Source organism: Cheilinus undulatus, linkage group 19, assembly GCF_018320785.1.
Source record: "Cheilinus undulatus linkage group 19, ASM1832078v1, whole genome shotgun sequence".
Taxonomy (NCBI): Eukaryota; Metazoa; Chordata; class Actinopteri; order Labriformes; family Labridae; genus Cheilinus; species Cheilinus undulatus.
In genome coordinates this window covers 13,148,171-13,170,196 of record NC_054883.1, presented here as the reverse complement: position 1 = coordinate 13,170,196, position 22,026 = coordinate 13,148,171, and the positions used below count along the sequence as shown (strand labels likewise).

The window sequence follows — 22,026 nt, the reverse complement described above, 5'->3', positions numbered from 1 at the left end:
TTTTGTACTTTGTTCTTACTGATAGATGCCTTGATCAAAAATATTTTAATAGAAAATAGTTTAATCAAAGTTACTGAAAGCAAACAGACTAGAGTCTGCTACTATATTGCACTAACATGAACTTTTGCTTATCCCAAATAATGTAAAATAAGACTCTTTGATCATACTTCCCTCTCTGTTATCCATGTTCAACTCAACAGAAGATGTAGGCAGTTTAATCTTCTGCGCTCAGCTACTTTTACTTCAGGATACGGTGGATTTTTAGCTGCAATTGCTTGATGGCAAAACCTCCTGGGAGTGATTTTTCTTTGGATTTTGATGTCAGGACAACCTCATCCCTGGAGGGAGAAGGTGAGAAAGACTTTTTGGTGATTTGGTAGCAAATAACATTGAGGCATGTCAGAGTATGTGTTGTGTATGCTGCACTTTTTGATATTTCCTGTAAGTGTTAGTCTGCAGGAATCTCTTCATGTATAGTGCATGATGACCTACTTTAAAGCAGTTTGGATGTAATTGAAAAGTCTTGGCTAAATGAGGAGTTTGTGGTGATTTATAACTGATCTGGAACTTGTAGCTTCCTCTGGTAAACGTAATAATCTTGATTACATCTGGTAATATTTTTTCAACAGTGTGTGCGTGATTGAACACTTTTAGAAAAAAAATCTTGAAGGTTTCTTCTTATGTTGGATACAACTTTATTTCAAAATACCTGAGCTTTTTAAACTCCTGCAGTCTGTGCCAAGCTTCTGCTGCAGCAGCTAAGAAGTGTTTACAAAATCATTCACCTTTACCTTAAGCCAAAACTTTTAAGCCCCTTAAGGAAAGGATTTAAAGCTATCCTCCAAACATGTTTAAGAATTTTAAATACGCTGTTTGGGATTAAAACTTGTGTATGATCTGGTTTTACTTAACAAAGTTTCACTATTAGAACTTCAAAATGACTTTAACTTTCTTTACAAAATCCTACATTGATAAAAATGTAAATATTCATGTCAGAGTTCATTACATTTAGGTTATTCTGTTTCTTTCAAAGCCCATATCATTTGTTTAGATTGTTATTTGGACAATGACAAGGTTTAAATACTAGTTTTAACAGGGCACTGACAGTCTAGTGGTTATGTCCACACACCTCATGTACTGAGGCTGCTGTCGTTGAAATGGGTCACCTGGGTTCAAATCTGGCCTGTGGCTCCTTTCCTGCCTGCCATTTGCAACTTTCTCTCCCCCTTTCTGATGCTGTCCATTTTCCTGTCTTTGCTGATAAAAGCATAAAAGGCCAAAAATAAATCTTAAGATAAGGACTAATTTTAGTGTTTACATAAAATCATTAAATTCATTAAACCCTATGTTATTCATGGTGTACATGGACTTTGACAAGTTATCACTGGTATTTGGACAGTACTAAATGAAAACCCACCGACATGAATTCAGTCAGGAGAGACCTTGTTTTATAGTGAATGATTACTGTACAAATTTGGAAAAGAACGAGGAATGTGAAATGTCTGGCAATTAGGCTCCATCATGATGTCTGTGTATTCAAGGGGGTAGTTCAGTTGTTACACTGATTACCTAATCTGGACATGGAAGATTTTGAACCCAGATGCTGATGATCTGGACATGACATGAAGGATTTGGAATGTGGACACCGATGATCTGAACTTGGACTGTGCTGATCTGAATTTAGACTCTGTTGATCTGGACATGTGATGAGAAATGCTAAAGTTTATTCATATCCATAGGTGCTGCAGCAGCCACACCAGGCACAATTAAAACCTTCAAAGGCTTTCAGAAACCTTTAAACATATCTTTACCATTTTGAAGTAGTCCGTAACTTTTATAAGCTCCCGTACTGTAAACTTGGGAAGGACGGGGAACTCACTGTTGAAGCACAGTGTCAAAATAAATAGTCTAATATTTAAGTCCAATGTATCTGCTTAAAAGTACATGGAACATTGCCTCACATTCTCAGATCCTATATGACATAGTTGAAAATCATTTTTTCTGTTTGAATAGTTGATTATCGTTTCTCATATTATCTCTAGGACAAAAGGAGGGAAGAAAGAGGAAAAGAGTGCACATCTGTGTCATACTGTAGATGTAGAGAAAAAAGATCATTTGATCATCTGTTCTGATTGAACTTTTTTCACTTAGTGGTGCAAGAACAATGCTTCAACTATGAATCACTTTCAGTGCTCCTGCAAACATCGCATTATAAACGTGTATTTTTAGACTCTAAGCATTTTGATAAAGGATTAGATGAAGCACTGTAGAGGCGTGCTTTGCTCACTCTCCATGCACGCCAACAAGTGCTTGTACAATGTGTTTTTTTTTTTTAAACCTAATGGTAATATCATATACTCAGGATAAATTTGGGGAGGGTATGGCATCAATGAAAAATAATTACCGCCAGTCATAACTGAAATACTGCAACCTTCACGGTCTTGACGTATGTTTTCATAATGGTTGAAGGGAGGCCACACAGCTCTGTGGCGTATATGAACTTACAGAAGCAGAGAAGAGAACTGATTTAAAGTTTAGCAGCAGATGATTGGCTCATAGAGGTCATGTGTGGATCTGGTGGGTTTGTAATAGAGTGTAACCACGAATAATCAGCAAAACAGGAAGGAACACAGATTGAGAATTGAAGAATAATATAACCTACACTCCGTCAGGAACACTGGACAATGTGTATTGAAAACAATGAAGCAGAAGCAGTTAATCCACAGTAGCATGAACCTGAATATAAGGATGCAACAAGCTTTATGCTTTAAAGAAGGCGGCTGGGGTGGAGGAGGTGAAGCTGGCTATTAGCTGACTGCTGCTGGGGGTAAGACTTCTGTGAACTAATGCTAAGATTCATCAGCATTAGATAGAATTAACTAGTTATTTTTGCTCATATTGCAAATTTGATAGTTGCGTTATTGAAGATTATCATGTTTTTGCCACTCATTTTGACTAAAAAACACAAAAAGGAGGATTTATTCAAACCCTTTTTAAAAATTAACACCAGAATGTTTGCATAATGTGCATAAGGTCTGCTATTTTGACACATTTGAAGTTAAAGAAATACTGCAATTTCTGCGATTTGTAAATTGCAGCAGGCCATATTTTGATTTAATCTAATTTGCAATTAACTGCCCTGCCCTAGTACTGAAATCACAACTGATATCAATCCAGACACACAGAATGCTGAGACAAAACTGTGAGGGAAGGTTGTCACTAAATATTTGTCACACTTATGTGGTGCTTCTGAATAGATGGAGTATCAATTCTCCTTGTAGTGGAGTCTATGTATAATTTGACCTGGATAAGGCGATGCCTTGTATTATTCAAACAGGTGTGTGTGCTCTCTAGGGTCTTTTCTCATTTTTTCAGCTGGAATTTTAGTGCCAACTTCCTGCTTCAATTTTGAATTATAAATGTCAGAGAAAGAAGACCTGATTGATAAAATTAAAGATGATAATAACATCAGGTTCATGACGTATTGTTAAACTGCTGAATTGTTCACACCTGTATTCTGAAATTGTTAAGTGTCAGGTGCTTTTAAGCTGGAAGCTAATGCATGTTTTCCCTAGTAGAAATGCCCTCTACATGCCCATATAGTTTTACGAGACTGAAGGGCTGTGTGTAAACGCAGAAGCCACTCTGGGGTGAAAGAAAAGGCAAATTTTGTAGCTGACAAAGCTACTTTAGCAATGTAAACCACGTAGATAACCTAGCTACATAATTAACACAGATAAAGCTAAAGCAAACAAAGCTACATTATTTAAATTAGATTTTGCTGTGCTTGGTAAAGTTTGCTTTAGAAATAGTTTTGCAACCTGTGTTTCACTTTAGCCTTTAGCTACCGTAGCTACATCATCTTATGTTTTATTTCTAAGTTGTTAACTTTGTAGCTAGCAAAACTACGTTAGCTTTAGCTTAAGCTCATGAAGCTAAAGTGAGCCACCGTTCACAAAACTACTTCTTATTAATGGGTCTACATAATTTAATCCTGTATTTGACATCAGACCATTTTTCTGTTTTATATGTAATGTTGCTTAATCTTTGCAGTGTGGTTATTTCATGAATGTAACTGGTAGACTTTGTTTATTAATACAGTTGTAATTAAAAACAACCTTTTAAAATGTTATACTAGCATATTACGTCCCTTGCGTTCTGACAAATGTGGGTTCAAAGTAGTGTTCTTCAAGAGGGGACATCTGAGATATGTGGTCTACAGCAAGACACCTCTTCTTTTATCCGAGCTGGATGATGCTTCTTTGTTAAAAAAGAGCAAAGAACTGCACTGAAAGCTTTCTTTGGTGGAAAAGATGGTTTTGCTCTTCTCAGGACCAACTTTGGCAAGGGTTTTATTTGGCTCCTCTGATGAGGAGCAGCCATAACAGCAGTGGTACATCATGTGCTTATATCTTTATATTCTTTCTTTCTCACAAAGCACAACAGGCACGGTGGAGACAAGTAGTCTCTGTTTAAAAGGTGAGGACAGCTTTACTCTGTCTTCCTTTCCATTACACCAGGTCATCACTATATTGTGCTTATAGTTGAAAGACGGTGTTAGTAGAGTAATGCGCAGAATGCTGCTGTTGCTCTGAGGAGTATTATTATGCCACAATTTTGCATTGTCTCTTTGTCTGAGTTGAGCCAGCCAACAATATCAGGTGAACTGGGATCTCCACCATGATTCCAAGAGGGTGTTTGTTTGTGTATGATTGATGAGGATTATTTCATGTTTGACAACTCCAGTATGGCTAAACAGATCAATTAGACCGTCTAAGAGAGTGGTACAGTTGTTAATATATCATGTGCTTTGTACCTCTTTACACGACCTCTGCCTCCATCAGTCTGGAGACGTCTTCACTCTCTATCTTCTCTTCATTTGCACTGACCTTCTTGAGCTCTGTGCTGCTCCTCTTACATGTTTTCATTGACCCACTGGCTCTCAGCCAGCAGCTGTCAGCCCACATTTTTCAGCCTTTGTTGACATGAATGAACAATCGTGCTAGATTACTCAGTGGCTCCCTTCTCCATCTCCTAATCCTTTTGCATGATAGCATCTATTTGCATGGCAAGTGGGGGCTGTGTTTGGATTTTAGAAATGAAAGAACATCTCTGCAGTATCATTAGCCAAGGTAATTGGAAAATACAAAATGACAGGCCGTAGCTGCAGGAATGTGATGCAGGGTTGTCTTTAATATTTAAAAGTGCATATTCAGGGGAATGGAGTGCGTCAGTCTAAACCTCAGTGTGCATGAATCTTCCAGCACCTAATTGCACTGTGATGGAAGCACATTGGACGTCTTAATGTGCTCTCTGTCTCTTCCACAGGTGTCTCCGCTGCAGATGTGTGATGTGGTGAACCAGATTGAGCAGGAGAGGCAGCGCTGTGAGAACAGCACCTATGGGAACCTCACTTCAGGTCATTCTCCAAAACATATTCTCCTCTATCTGACTGTTTTGGTGTGTACAGGAGGCTATTCAGAGGAAATGAGAAACAGCATGAGGAAATAAATAAAGAGGTAATGCAATATAGTGTAGAAATATAAAGCAGGAGGCCGTAATAGTTTCTCCTAAATGGGCTAAGCCACAAAAATATTTTGGACACATGAGTCATCATTTTGTTTCTTCACTAAGAGCTATAGTGCAGTTATTCATGGCACAAATACAATATTTACACCAGTGACTGTATACTACTGTAGACATACTTCCCTGGGGTTGTTTAGACAATGCATTATTGCGGATTAATGATCCATTTTGGGCATTCGGATGCCAAGTGACTCAACTTTACTATCCATATTATGCATTAACAATACATCTCCAGTGATGACCTAATATAAGAAATCGCTTGCCCATCTCTTAAGCAAACAACAGCACAGACATGTTTTCCTTGTCTCTCTCACCATGGCTTGGTATCCTTCCATGCTGTGTGCAACAAAGCTGCTGGCAATACAAATGAATGAGAGTAAATAAGAAAAGAGCTAAGAGGATAGCAGTGTCTTTCTGATAGCTTTTCTCTCTCATTTTGTCATATGTATGCTTTTGAAATATAGTGATATACTAAATAGCAAATAAATCTTTTGAGGTGCTGGTTAGACTGAAATGATAACTTGATTCAAGATGACAAGTTACAAGAAAGTAGAGTTTGCATCTGTCATTTTGACAGACAGGGTCATAAAAAATTATGTCACACCGTTTTACAATCAATTGTTTAAATTTTCTCTCCTTAATATTTTTTGATGTAATATAAAGAAATAGGACTTTACTGAAGTGTTAAATTCATAAAGCACCCTTTTCCTGACTAATATATTTTTTAAACAGGACAATCTTTGAAGTTACTCATTTTTAGTTGCATGGAGAAAAAAGATTAACAGCAGTATTTATTTCTCATGTCCTTTCTTTTTATGCATTTTTTTCTGTCTCTTTTCATTGAATGGAATTGAAGAAAAAATACCCATATGACAAGCAATGACATACTGTGTTGGTGTTAAAATTCCAAGCAAAGACTGATGGATCTGCAAGATTGATACTGCACCCTTCCTGCTAACCAGAACACTCACTTAACTTGGCAAAACATCAGCATCAACATCAGGCAGCTCATTAACATTTAAAGCTACAGACACAGAAACAGCTCGTTCGAGCAGGGCTGAAACAGAGGGGTTTTTAGATATGCAAAAATCCTATACTGGAGTGTTTTTTCAACAACAAACTTCACAGGCATGTTTTGGGACCTCTTATACCAATAAAAACTTGTCTTAAAGGGGTAAAATATGTGACCTTTAATCTAAGTTTAATAGATTCAGAAAGACTCGTTTTTCAACAGAGCTACCAATCAGGACATTGAATCCTTGTTTTTTTTCCAAATCAGATAACTAATTACGTAAAAACGTAGATCGACTGGTGAGTCGAAAGGTGACGCTCTCGATTTACGGGTCGATCTACATTCCCACCCTCCCCTATGGTCATGAGCTGTGGGTAGTGACCGAAAGAACGAGATCGCGGATACAGGCAGCTGAGATGAGTTTCCTCCACAGGGTGTCTGGGCTCTCCCTTAGAGATAGGGTGAGAAGCTTGGCCATCCGGGAGAGACTTGGAGTAGAGCCGCTGCTCCTCCGTGTTGAGAGGAGCCAGATGAGGTGGCTTGGGCATCTGGTCCAGATGCCTCCTGGACGCCTCCCTGGTGAGGTGTTCCAGGCAAGTCCCACTGTGAGAAGGCCCCGAGGAAGACCCAGGACAGGCTGGAGAGACTATGTCGCTCGGCTGGCCTGGGAACGCCTCGGGATCCCCCGGGAAGAGCTGGATGAAGTGGCTTGAGAGAGGGAAGTCTGGGCTTCCCTGCTTAGGCTACTAACCCCGCGACCCAATCTCGGATAAGCAGAAGAAGATGGATGGATGGATAACTAATTAGAAAAAGGTTGATCAGAAAAAAACAACAGTGGGACATAAAACAGCATCATGACAGAATCTGGGTTTGATGTGCATTATAACTTTGACTTATGTCCTGTCTGTCAGAATTTATGGTCTATACTGCAGCCTTTTTGTATCTTGAGATAATATTTACCATGAAATGACATTACACAAATAAAGATTGATTGATCTATAACACAAGGAAATGGAGACATATTTTCCATATTTGTATACATTGTGTGATTTACACCAGTTAGACTACAATAAGTGCTAAAGTTTTCACTCTTTACCAGCTGCAGTATGTGTTTGTCCTTCCTGTAACTTCACCGACACAGTTTAAAAAATAAAACAAACAGCCTCATTCATAGAAAAACCCATTCTGAACACAGTGCATTGTTACATTTGTATACAGAAACTGTTTACATTGAAGGAGTTTTGCTCCTTATCTCTGAATGTGCCTCATTTCTCTGCTTCCCTATCTGCATCCTCACAGGAAGGTGGTAAAGAAGCTCTGAGGTCACATCCCTAATAAATGAATTAGTGTGTGTTCCTTGGTGAGAAGGCATACGTTCACAGAGTGGGGTTATGCAACGCGGTGCGTACAGTGATTGTGCAGAGATGGAACAGAACAGGAATTAACGTAAATATGTCCTGACAGTTGGTGCATACTGGTACACAGCACTAGCCCAGCACTCAGCATAGGCTGTTACACAGGAGGATGAAAGGGACAAAACTTTGAGATCATATTACACATTTTTCAAACAGTGCTATTTACTCTGTAAAAACCCCATCTTTGAGAATGGTTCTTAAATTGTTTTTTGAGCTTTGGAGTTTCCATGTTTCTTCTTAAAAAAGGCTCAGGGTGTTTATTTTTTCATACTTACCCGAGGCTTCTATAACTGAGAGACCCCACACATGATGACTTAAAAAAGACAGATTTAACAGTTTGTTTTTAAAGTGTTAGGTGGACAACTAAATGACCAACACTGCACATCACACATAAACAGATTCTTTCACCAACAAGCAGAGTCTCCACTATCAAAACACCAAATCTTGTGCAGTCCAGGGCACTGAAAATCCCAGATTTTCAGTGTTCAGTTTAATCCATCATCAAGAAATGGAAGGAATATGGCTCATGTGTAAATCTGTCTAGATCAGGCCGTCCTCACAAACTGAGGGACTTTGCAAGAAGGAGACTAGTGAGAAAGGCCGCCAAGACACCTGACCACTCTGAAGGAGTTCCACGCTTCAGCAGCAGAGATGGAAGAGACTCTGCAGACAACAATTCTTGGCCGGGTTCTTCACCAGTAAAAGCTTCATGGAAGGATGGCAAAGAGAAAACCTCTGTTGAAGAAAACTTATATTAAATCATGACTAGAATTTGCCAAGAGGCTTGAGGGGGACTCCATCTTCAAGTGGAAGAGAGTTCTTTGGTCTGATGGTCTGAGACTGAAATGGTGCTTTTTGGCCATCATCAAGATGTGGATATCAAACACATCCCCACGAATGCATCATCCCCACTGTAAAGCACAGTGGTGGCAGCATCATGCTGTGGGGATGCTTCTCAGCAGCCTGCCCTGGAAGACTTGTAAAGGCAGAGGATTAAAAGGAATGCAGCAGAATATAGCGAAATCCTGGGGGATAATACTTTTCAGTATGCAAGAGAACTGCGGCTTGAGAGGAGATTTATTTTCCTATCTATCTATCTATCTATCTATCTATCTATCTATCTATCTATCTATCTATCTATCTATCTATCTATCTATCTATCTATCTATCTATCTATCTGCTTTTCTGAATCAGCAACTTAATTTGATTAAATTGATTTGTTAAAATGTAGCGGAAATTTTTCCTTCATACATTTTTCCTGGAACTTCAGGATAACCATCAATTCAGAAAAATAAGTGATTTTTCTCAAGTGAATAGAAGATATCTCTGTATGTACGAGCAAAATAGTCACCTAATGCCAAGGTCATACTACACGATCTTTTGCTGGTTACCATGGACACTGAGTCAGATTAGGTGAGCACAGAGCCACAAATTTGAGCAGTGTCTTGACCTACAGTGATGTTGGAAGAAAGAGATAACATCTGCAGAAGACTGCAGACAAATATGTATTTACTGGATAATACTGACAAATTTGTTTGTCAGTCCAGTTGTTAGAAGAATGACGTGTTTGCATGATGCTCATGCTAACAGTGGTTATACAGTTTGTTAAGTATTTCTACTATTTCTCACCAGTGTTTCTCTCTTTCAGACTGTTGATCATCCCTCAACAACACATCATAAAAGCAGGGCTGCTGTTGCCTGAGCGAAACAAACTTTTCCTTTGTCTTGTAGTTTCTTGCAATGCCAGCTTTATTATCATTCTTTCACCTGCCTTTTTGTTTGTTTACACTTGTGACTTAAGTGCATGCAGAGCACCCTGTGCTCTAACTGGCCTATCATGCTGATATAACAGAGCGTGTTTTAGAAAGCAGAAAGAAAAATCAAACATGGTAGACTTTCTAAGGGAAGGTTGTAAGGCATCCCAGATGAGACCTTGACTGTCAATCCCTATGATACACATCAGGAGGTAAATCAATTGATTTTAAGCCTTCCTCCATTGAATTGTAATATAATCATGACTATATCATGTTGTCTGACCTTGACAGTAAACAAGGTCATGATATCACCAAGGACAATTTTTAGAACCAAGATTAAAGATCACACGTCCAATGCATGAACATATTTTACTGTTAAAAGTTGCTAATTTGTTCAAAGATGTGCTCATAACATTATCCGTTGCAAGTGTGAATTTATATGCTGCGATCTTTGTCAGGACCTTCTTATAAGATACATTTGTTTTAGTTTGAAAATCCCTGTTATAAAAGATTTGGTCATTTTTAAATAAAACAGAATTGTCAAAAAGTGGTTGCTGAAAAAGAAAAATACTGTGTATTATGATGGGAATCATCTTCTTGTAGTTTTATGTTTGTTTAAGGGTGTTGAACAATTTTATATCAGATAGTGTGCAATGATTTTCTGGAGGCTGCCGGCGGCAGGACTCAATGTTTTGTGCCCGCCCCCTCTGATGTGGCTAATGTTGTTATGCTAGTAGTTGAAAACTTTGAATGAACCGGTCTGACTGAGTAAAATATGGCGAATTTTGATATACGACCATACATGTTAGACCTGGAGTCTGATCCTGATAGTTTGGAGAGAGAGGGGAACGAAAACCAGCAGCAGCGAAGGATAGAGCAGGATGTATCTGTTTAATTACTGTGTTACTCAATGGCTTAATGGCTAAGAGGCCATAGGAGCATCCACCAGATGGATGTGTGAAACACATCCATCTGGTGTGCCAGGTTAGGTATGAATGGCATCCATGGAAGAGTTCCAAGGTGAAAACGACTGTTGACAAAAAGGAACACAAAGGCTCGTCTCACATTTGCCAAGAAACATCCTGATCATCCCCTAGACTTAGGGGAAATTTTCTGTGGTCTGACAAACACAATTTCAACTTTTTGGAAGGTTCATTCTTAAGGAAGGTTCTTTCATAAAAAGAACATCATACCATCAGTCAAACATGGTGGTGGCAGTGTGATGATCTGGGGCTGCTTTGCTGCTTCAGGACCTGGACCACTTGCTTTTATTGATGGGACCATAAATTCTGCTCTCTATCAGAAAATCCTGAAGGAGAATGTCTGGCCATGAGTTTGTGACCTGAAGCTCAAGTGCACTTTGGTTATGCAACAGGACAATTTTCCAAAAATCACAAGCAAGTCCACCTCCGAATGGCTTAAAAAGATAAAGGTTTTGGAGTAGCCCAGTCAGTGTCTGTTCAAAAACCCTCCAGTTTAGCCATTTAAAAAAAAATTCTGCAAAGAAGATTGGCCAAAATTCCTCCACAGCAATGGGAAAGATTCATTGCCAGTAATCGCAGACACTTGCATGCAGTTATTGCTGTCAGGGGTGGCACAAGGTTGAGGTAGGTTAGGGGTTAGGTTAAGGGGGCTATTACTTTTTCGCATAGGGCCAGATAGGTTTAGATGGCTTTTTTCTTTTAATCATCATGGAAAAAATACATTTTGTAACTACTTGGGTTATCCTTATCTAATATTAACATTTGTTGGATGATCTGAAACATAGAAGTGTGACAAATGTGCAAAAAACAAAAAAATAAAAAAAGAAACCAGAAAGTGGGGACATACTGTACGTCATAGGATCTGAGCATCTGAATATTAATGCTTTTCTTTGATTTTTATAAGGGCAAATGATGGATAGTGATTTTAAAATTAAACTAACAAGTGTATTACAATCGCTCTACTTCTAATTTAAACTTTTATTGATCTTATGACAGGAGGTTCCTGCACAGTATTGATTGTGTCTCCGCTGTCATGTTGCACCCTGTGTGTGTATGCCTGTGCACGTCAGTCAATCACAAAATGATTGATGCCATATCGTCTCCTCTATGCAGGTTGCCAGGGCATGTGGGATATCATCGCCTGTTGGCCTTCAGCCAATGTGGGAGAGGTGGTGACAATCACCTGCCCCACATACTTCAGCTACTTCAGTGACCAGCACAGAGGTGAGTGCCACTGCCTTCAGCTCATCTAAATACAACATGGAGTTCTAGAGAAATACTCGTGTTTCAGTTTCAGCCTCAGATGGATAATTTCTGCCCTTTTTGGTTTGTCAGAGTTGAATAAATCTGCAAAATCTTCTTAAACTACATTTTGCTCCAGAGTTGATGTAAATAATGTTTTTAAGCTCATTTCAAAGATTTAGTATGTGTATAACAGTCATGCTGTGTTAGTAGAATGATCTATTAAAAGGCAAACAAGCCGCCGGGATCCCGTTTTGCCATTTGAAATAAGCTCAAGGCAGGAGGACACATTTATGTATTCACATTTATTCTTTTTTTACTACAGCTTTTAGTGTTGTGAGATTTGAAAGCGTGTTTGCATACATTGGAGCCTGTGGGTAGATACTGGAGATGAAATGTACTGCCCTGCATGCAAATGAACATTTAAAGTCATCAAACTGCAGTCACAGTCGCCAGAAAATGAGCGGAAACCCTTCAGGAAGCCTGAGGCTGATACCTTGCAGAAGAACGGATATTAACTCTTGATTCTTAACTATTTTTATAACATGGTGATTTAAAACTCTCGAGGTCCAATGCCAGAACTTCAGCTCAATGTCTATTATCGATTTTTCAAATTAGAGTAATATGTGTCTGAAACGGCACATTGTCAGACTGGTAATACTAAGTAGGACCTCACAGTGAGTTTGTAGTACGATGTAATTTTATGTATGCAAGAAATCCACAGAATGCATACTAGCTTGGCCTGGATTTTCAGGTATGAAACAGGAACACACTGGTCATACTTAATGCCCCACAGTTGAGCTTACTGGCCATCCAACAAGTGGTGTATCAATAACTGAAACACATTGATTAGCACTCAAATAACTATGTAGCTGTATTAAAAGTCTCTCTTTTGAGCAGAGAAGTCTCTGCTCAAAAGATGCTTCCTGGGTCAGTCAAGCAGCATGCTTTAACTTTCCAGGGAGCACATAGCTCGAAATCCCCATATGGCTAGATGCTTTTATGACAATGTGCTTTGAATACAGTAAAATTAGTGTAAAAGCAATTTATCCATAGCAAGAATCTGAATAAGGGTGAAACAACCTTTTTGCTATAAAGGAGGAGGCTGGGGTGTAGGAGCAGCAGCAGCGGTGTGGTACATCAGCATTGATGCAAGCAGGGATTAATGAGGAGGACGTCATATTTTAATGAACCACTGCACTGAGAGAAGGAGCTGTAAATTGGCTGTGGGAGCTAGGAGGCGATAATGGGGATCAATTGGCCGTCAGCTCAGCTGATCATGGCTGTGCGTATGACCACCTTGTCTTGCATGAACTAACACTAGGCTTTATTTGTTGGAATGATGGACCAGTGGCCCGACAAGCTTGATGCTAGTATAGCCACTAAGCACAACTCAGAAAATCCTAAACGATAAAGATGTAAAGGTCAGAGGTAGAACTAGTACAGCCTTTTTCAGTGAGGCAAACACCAATCACAAGCAACCTAAGTATGCTGATTAGCAGGGCATCTTTGCAAAGAATCTTTGTATAAATTTTACTGTTTCGTGTTCTGGTTTCCATTTGTATCACATTTGTAGTCCAAGCTGCATTGATCAGTTATGTAGGCAGACTTTCGTGTACACAGATAAAACACTGTGTTGACAACAGCAAACTGGCAAAACTTTGTCTGCATTCACTAGCTCACATCAATGATATTCTAATGATTTATTCATCTCCATAAATGTCTGTGAATAAAAGAACAGCCAACAATCCATTATAAATAAAACATTTAAACTTGAAACACAAATCTGATTTTACACTGTGCATAAAGCAAATAAGTTGCTAGAATTCCTCACTACCTGAAATGCATTAGAAAGGACTAGGCCTACACCAAACAACATTTAAAAACCATGACATTTTAAAAGTTGTTTTCTTCTGCTCTCGGGGATAAACCAAGCAAAATCTGGCTTTTTACTTTTTTTACAAATCTGTATCACAGTGGTTTTATAAACTTAGTTTATCTTTATTGAGAGAAAATGTTATTAAAAATAGTTTCTTTTTCTGCCTTATACTGTTGAGTGTGCATGTGCAAAGCCACAGTATATTAAGTTCAGTTTAGTGTGGACTTGCCAGATTGAGCGTGCTCAGGGAATTAAAACAAAGGATAGCCTTTATTTTGCTGGCGTAAATGTCACACAGAAAAGAAACTTCTGCCTGGAACTCATTTAACAATAACCTCTGGTTTCTATTTAAGTAACACTGATCACAATATGTTTTTAGGCATACCTCAACACTAAAGCCTGGGAGTCTCTGACACAGTTTCCTGTTCTGCTCCCTTGTTGCTGTGTGCCATTTCTGGTTTTAAGTTTGGTTTTCTGGTTTTGAGTTAGTGCTAAATTGTTCATTTTGCATTTGTTCGTTTTTACTTTTGTCATATTTAGTACATTTTCTTTTTTCATAATATATAAATATCAGTTCCAAATTATTATTATCGGGTTATTGGGTTAATGAACTATTAATAATTGGTACGGACGAACCATATTATTGACATGATATCGGTATCAGCATTGGAAAATTTCTGCACTTCCCTAATTGATGTACTGACATTTTTATTTCTTTATTCGTCATCATTATTTAGTTTAAAGTGTTTTTTAAGGACTGAAGTCATAGGTGTGAACTACACCTAAATATCGGTATTGATATCAGTATCGGCTAAAGTTACTTGGTAAATATCAGTATACTAATCTTGCAAAGCAGATGGAGTCGCCTGTTTCCGTGTTTCTTACCGGCAAATCCATCTTGCAAAGCTTACGTCTAAACCGTTTGGGCCTGGTTAGAAAGTGACTTGACCAATCAGCATCATGGTCAGTACTTTCAGGCGTGGCAGAGTCGAAAAGAGGCCGATGCAATTATGGCAGAAGACATTAGCTGGGTGCTGCTAAAGCGCCAGTTTTATCAGAACTTGACAACTTTTCTTGGTTAAAAGAACAAAGAACAGCAGTGAGTTGTTTTCTTTTCAGAAATGACAACAGTCGTGTACTGACATGTCACCAGTCGCCATGGTTCGCGTTATGCAGCTCTCTATGGAGTTTACTCGTCGGTAGTGGCACCTTGGTTTGGGGCTACAACATCATGTGTTTTGTTGCTCTGATTGGCCTGAAAAGATGTTACAGGCAGGACGTTCATCCAATCACCCTCCGAGTATTTTTTATTTTTTTTTTCAAAGGCTCTGCCCTTTCCCAAACACCGTCTATGGAAGGTTTTCCAGATGGATGTGTGAAACAAATCTATCTGGTGTGTCAGGTTATCAGCATACAAGATATCGTCTAAAATCAAATATTGTGCATCCCTAATAATTGATACTGGTATCGACCCTGTAGAACCTATTTCAACTGACCCCTAGTTTAGGACACTGTTTTCCTCAGCAGTTTTAAAATGCACCTTACAGACGGTATTCTGGGAAAACATCACCCACAATCTCTGTGTCCACCCTGTGAACTTGTGTCTGAGAGATATCTAGGAGTCCTCTGGCTACCTTAAACCCATGCAGGATAAAAATAAATCCAAGTTACTGTAAACCGTGTGCAGTGTTTACATGAGTTGAATGAAAGAGCGGATTTAAAATGTACACTGAGGCACAGATTATAGCCAGGGTCTATGAAAACATGAAGGAATCCGAGGAACAAGAAATCTAGCTCATCCTCTAACCTTTATTTTGGAAGCATCACAGACAGAAAGGGGAGGAGGAGAGAGGAAGCACTGACCTCAGATAAGAAAGAGAAACAGAACAATGTTTTCATGCTTTGCTGGAGCATCTTTTAAAGGAAAAAGTTCTTGAACGTGTTTTTGGCTCTTCCACTCCATAAACAGAGGTTTATTCTCATCCCAAGCCTAACTTTTACCACCAGCACAGTCACGTTACAGGCTTTATGCCTTACAGTCTTTGCTTGTCTGATTCTGAGATTTTTGTTCTCTGCTGCATTTTCTCCCTGCCTTTCCAACAAAACTTTGTGTCCATGCAGCTCCTCTGCCTACAGTGTCACAAAGGAGGGAAGTCTCATCAAGACTGCAAAGCTTTTGAAATTTAACCTGAACAGTTAAGACCACAAAATTATCGACAGCTAAATGTATTGTAAAATAAGTAACCATTGTTTTTCCATATTTTAAGAATTCTTTGGGTCAGTTTCTTTCCATTTAGATTCTTGTACTTCACCACTAGCAAACTGCAGTGAGGTGTCTTCATTGAGTTCTGCTTACCTATCAGTTGACTTTTTAATGATCATGGCAGCAGTGATTAGAGACAACTGATGCCATCAAAATGCCAGGCGTTCTCTTCAGATGATATTTCCAAGGAGAATATTACTTTGAATTAACAGCTGTCATCCTGCCCTCATTGGCCTTGAGGCTTAGCCATCTTCATCCGCTGTTGCAGGGATTAGTGATGCATTACAAAGGTAAACTCCACCCAGCTGGAACACATTATGGCCCTGTTTGTACTGAAATTGAGCTTTAGTGCAGAAAATGAAAGCACTGCAATTCCTAAAACATCCACTTGAGGCTGGCTTTCAAAACTTTAGAATCTCCATGGGTCTCATAATAGATGTTGAGTTTTTAAAATAGAAAATGTACATGTACTAGGGGTGTAACCGTTCACATGGTTCAGTTCGTACCTCAGTTTTCGGGTCACAATTCAGTATGGATTAATCTATAAAAACAAAACATAGAGTCCTGAATAGGCCTAATTGTAAGTTTCCCTTATTTATTACTTTTAAGAGGACAGAGGTATAGCCTACAATTTGATCCTTCTCATTTTATTGAGAACTACCTGTGGTAGTTGGTGCAGCCTGTGGTATTAAAAGCATGGAAAAAAGAAAAAAAAGGTTGAAGAAAAGAAGTAAAGTAAAAAGCAACATGCTAACAGGTTGATATCTCCTGAGAATGATAACATTAATACAACGTAATAATAGAAATAAAATATGTGTATTTTAGAGCCTTTTTAAGGTGTTACATTTATGATTTATGTGTTGTGCTATGAAGCCATTATAGATACAACTACCTGTTCTCTGTATCTGTTTGTGTATTTCTTTGAAAATGTTGCAGCAGTGCCAGTGTCCTTGAGGCTGTCTGGTTTTACATGAAGAGACTTTTTAAAAGCATTGGTCGTTAACAAACAGTAATGAGCATAGCTGCTGCCTTCATTTTAGAATAATTCTGTCATCTGTGATTGCCGTTTTTCTCCTTTCAGACCATGAACTGAAGAAAGAATTCGTTTTTGCCTTTATTGGTGTAAAATAACAGAATATAAGACATATTTGTTATGTGACGTGCACAGAACCATGACCCTTGACCTGTCATAGTTTGTGAATACAAATACTGTACTGTTTCACCCCTAATGTTTACAACTTGGCTTAAACAAACAAGTGTGGACTCTCAAGCTCATAACTTAATAGGTAAAATTGTAAGGAGAGTATTTTTTTTTAAACAAACATATGTTCTGTTAATATTGAGGCTAAATTTGTGAGTAAATTTGCTTGTTTAGGGACGTGGATGTTCTGAGAGCGGGGCATGTTGTATCTGTTTTCCTGGAGGCTTCAGGCCTGACTCTGTTCTACATCTTTGCCTGTTTTGATCGACCTCATTAGGCATCCTTGTGACTCTTCAAAAACCCATGAGTTACATCACAGAGACTATGTCCATGTTTTATACAGTCTATGGCTTAAGTATCATTAGCACTATTTATGAAATAGACCTTAAATAGTAAACCAAATTTATGCCACTAAGTGGTCCAGTTTGGTTCAGTACAGTTGGGCATTGTTAGGTATAGTAAATCCTGATCTTGCTTATAATAACACAGCCAGTGTCCATCCACTATTGGCCATAGTTGTGGGAATAGGTTTTTTTCCTAAGATATGGCTAAGTCAGCTCCGCTCAGTAAGAAACTGTGACAAGCTCTGTCTGTTTTTAATAAGAAATAAATGCAGTCCAGGTTTTTAGTGCTCAGTGCCATGAGCATTAAAAATGCTCTTATACTCAACTTCTTTTACTGCCTCGCTTTCAGCACTCTTAGTTGAGAACAGTTCAACTGTTCAACTGAGCTGTGTTGCACTTGTCAATGTCACTTCTAACTCACTGGCCAGTCAAAATCAAGAAGTGGCGGAGATCATTGAGGACTTGTGCTGCATTACCTTTACTTTGGCTGACATTGATGGGAATGGCATCATCTATGAGATGATTTCATCCCAGTTAGTACAAGTTAACTAAGGGTACTAAAGTTCCTCTAAGTTTTTGAGTCATTATTCTGACTTCAGAGGATGACGTATCCGACTGGCGTGTTGGCATTTCTGAGTTATGAGATCAACTGGAACAGCAACAGAAAACAAGAAAGTGATCGTCTTTATATGTTTTCAGATCTACAGCTACTGCTAGTGCCAGGAAAGGACTCTTTCACATTGTTTTTGTTTTCTAGGTGACATTTCTATGACTGAAAATGTAAAGCACATGCAGCTGTTTGAAAAGGTTCTACCAAAGTAAGCAGCGTCAACTTCAAAAAGTAAACAGGCCAATAAACGGGAGCTGGCTCCTGTCATGTAAACAAGCTCATTTGCAAATAACACATCACTACTGGCTGGTCCCTTGTCGTCTTGAATTATGTTTTCATTTGAATTTCACTACCATTCTTAGATTTATTTGCTAAATAGTATATAGTGTTCCTTTTAAAAGTATATTTATGCCAAAATAATGGAAAAAGATGTTCAGTATAAAAAAGGGCAGATTCTTTCAACCGATCAGCTGAATACAGTGAGTCCTTCTCTAATCTTCAGGGCCAGATAGATCACGCTGGAAACCTCAACAGAAGGTGCTGAAAAAGTAGGACTATACAAATCAGTTATTATTTTGATATCTTCCCCAGCTTTGAAAGTAGAAATGCAAATGTGCTTTGTATCAAACTGAACTGAACCAGACTGCTCGGTGGGAACGGCTAAAGAGACTGCTGTGAAATCTACGCTCCTCACAGCAAGTGCAATCCAGTCCTTGAGAAACTGACTTGAAAAACTGGCCTTTAGATTTCAAAGCTGCTTTCACCACCTAAACAAATAACTATCAGAACTTTTGGACCTTCAGCTGCATGACTCAAAAAACAAGGGTTTATTTCCATCTACAGCTCTGAGTGACTCTGTAGCCTTCATGGACATTTTCACTGCTTCTCTGTATGAACCACTGCAGATATCACACTGTATTTCCCTCAGACAGAGTCTGCTGCCTTCATTATATGTTTGTGCAACCATATCTCGTGACAGTGGTGATTATATATTATATATGCATGTTTTGTTCAAGAACTTTCATGGGAACACGGCTGCTAGGTTACTGACACAAGGGTGCTGCTTTTTTTACATGGCATAAATAGTTAACGAGTTCTTACTGTGCTTAGGTGAAATTTTAGGGATGACATTTGGTTGACACTCCATGTAATTTATAAAACATCAAAATGATTTCAAGCTCTTGTGTTTTTGAACTCCGTCATCTCGTTGAACCTGCATACCTTATCAGTAAGCCCTTCAATGAGATAAGAGCTGAGTATGGGAGTTTTACAAGTCTGACAAAATACCCCTCAGTGTCCAGCAAATTCTGGTCTTAATCTTAAGGAGATGAAATGTTGGCACATTTCCATATAAAGAAGAACTGTTTTTCAGTTAGAGTCCAAATCTGAACTTTTAGGTACAACGTTTCTAAATTCTATGATTTTGTGTGAAAAATAACACAGTGACTGCCCTCTACAGGATGAAATTGGCTATTGCAATTGAATTTTTTTTATTTGCATGTGGTGCCAGCTTTTGTCACGACAGAGCTCAACAGTTTTCACCCACTTTCTCTATGACTCTTTACTTCAGCAATAGAGGCTAATAGCCAGGTAACAGCGGACTCCACTAGTAAGAGATGTCACTGTGATGCTCAAGGATTGTGGGTATTGAAGTACTTTCCCTAAAGATCAGAATACATTATTTTTCAGAGAATGAGACTGAGTCTTCTACCAAAAAAATGTTTCACACTCAGGTAGTTTATGTCTACCTCACATTATGGCTTATAATCAAATCTGCAAAAGTAGCACTGATGTTGAAAATGATACGGATTTTATGAAGGAGTGATTAGGTGTGTCTTATTCCTCCCCCTCCCATTGCAGGATATCCTAAGACGAAGCTTCATATAAGAGTTAGAAATCGTCGTGAGAACTAAATCTTAAGTTTCACTTTCACTTTTAGCGTGAGTCTCCACTGCATCAGGGCGCAGAGGGGGAGGGAGCAAAGAGCGAGAAGTAGTAGAGCCGATCCTATGATAAAACAGATTAAGCAAATCACCAATACGTTCTATTTCTTCACAATCTGAGATCGTCTTATTGTGCACCCCTAGTATAAAGCACGAAAACAATCCTGTAATCCGCCGTTGTTGTTTTAGCTTGACTTGCGCATGCAGCTTAGGTGGGCTGTCCTATGTATGACGTAATCGTTTCAAGAAAGATGCTGTCAGCTGTCCACACGGAGACTAAACGGTAGGCTTATACAGATTCGTTCACTTTGGGACCTGGTTTCAATAAGTAGCGTTTACAGCCTCCCAAAACACTGCTTCCATATGGCTGAAACAACAATACAACAAAAAACTTTAGTGTACACTCCTGAATTCATCTCTGTGTGGACGGGGCCACAGTCACTATAGCTAAGTTATATGTTGTAATAATCCATGCATGGGTGATCTAAAAAAAGACACCAATCTAATAATATCCAGTGGGTGATATCATTGAGACTAGGTCCATGTGGTATACGGTCTGTAGTCTACAGTCTCTTGTCCTGTTGTCAAGGGTGCAGTTCTCCAAGAGCACCTCAAAGGATTGTCATAAAATTTGGCACAAGTCTTGGCATTACATTGAAAGTTCAAATGTCTGCAGGTGTTTTTTTTTAAGCATCTTAATGTGTCTAAAACATCAACACTGATGAATCGATCAGTATACGATCACAAGCTGCTCTAACCTTCATGCACCTGTTCACTAGTTGTGCTGCAGCGTGAAGGGTCCACTGCTCCAAAGGGAAAGCAAAGGGTTTAGACCTCATACACCGTTATGTCCTTTCTTTACATGAGCATGATGTGACTTCTGCTCAGTGCTGGCCTACTTCTGCAGTTGTTTTATTTTTATGTTGCTGTATTCTTTCAAACATTTTCTCACATTACTCTATGGGAAACAAACGGATAGATTTAAACTGCGTGGGGTGAACAGCTTCAAGGCTGTAATTCTAGTCTCTTCTCTGTATACTTGACTCTGATTGAATATGGGGTTATTGGATTAAATCCACATCAAAGTGAGGTGGACTGTGGAGCAGATCAGCGCCGACACCAGTTTGGATGTTTTCTGTGATGCTGCAGAATCTCTCCCTCAGGTTTTTATTTTCCTTCTCTTAGAGAGACATTTTAAGATCTTTGCTGGGGGATATCTATTCTCTTCCTTCAATAACTCTTCCCCTTTCTCACCATCAGCCTTTCACTTCTCCTCTTGTGCCTCTATATCTGACCCAGTAGGTCGCAATCATTCTTGCACCAGGCTGTGGGGTTTGTGAAAATCTATCCATTTGCAACTAATGGATATGGGGTTGACAAGAATGTATGACATGCATGACAAAGACATGGAAATGAGGAGGATGCGCTTTAAACCTCACTGACTCTTGATGCCAACATGTAAAAATGATCTTATAGTAAAAGTAAAAGCAATGTGGAAGTGCACATGCTTCCTTTTCTCAGAGCAGAATAATGAACATAAAATTATCACCAACTGGAGTATTGAAGTTGAGTTTTTGTTATTTGAATTCTGAAAGTGTTTGTATTCATCTTAGAAATATCAGTGCCATTCACAGAGCAGATCTGAGATGCAATTACCCCCCTAATATTCATTGTCTCTGTATAAAAAGCAATTTGGGCTTTAATAAGGGTGGCTAGTTTGTGAGCTGGACACATATTTTCATGTAATTGGAGGGAGCCACAACAATGTACTGGCTGTTAAATCAAACACCCTAT

At 38.8% G+C, this 22,026-nt stretch overlaps 1 protein-coding gene across 1 annotated transcript in view; it reads left to right on the top strand.

Moving 5' to 3' along the window:
• vipr1b (vasoactive intestinal peptide receptor 1b) overlaps positions 1–22,026 on the top strand; it is a 74,039-nt gene that overhangs the window by 6,236 nt on the left and 45,777 nt on the right. The window contains exons 2-3 of the mRNA XM_041814294.1: positions 5,329–5,419; positions 11,864–11,974. Coding sequence (XP_041670228.1) covers positions 5,329–5,419; positions 11,864–11,974 — 202 coding nt within the window. The remainder of the gene's footprint in view (positions 1–5,328; positions 5,420–11,863; positions 11,975–22,026) is intronic.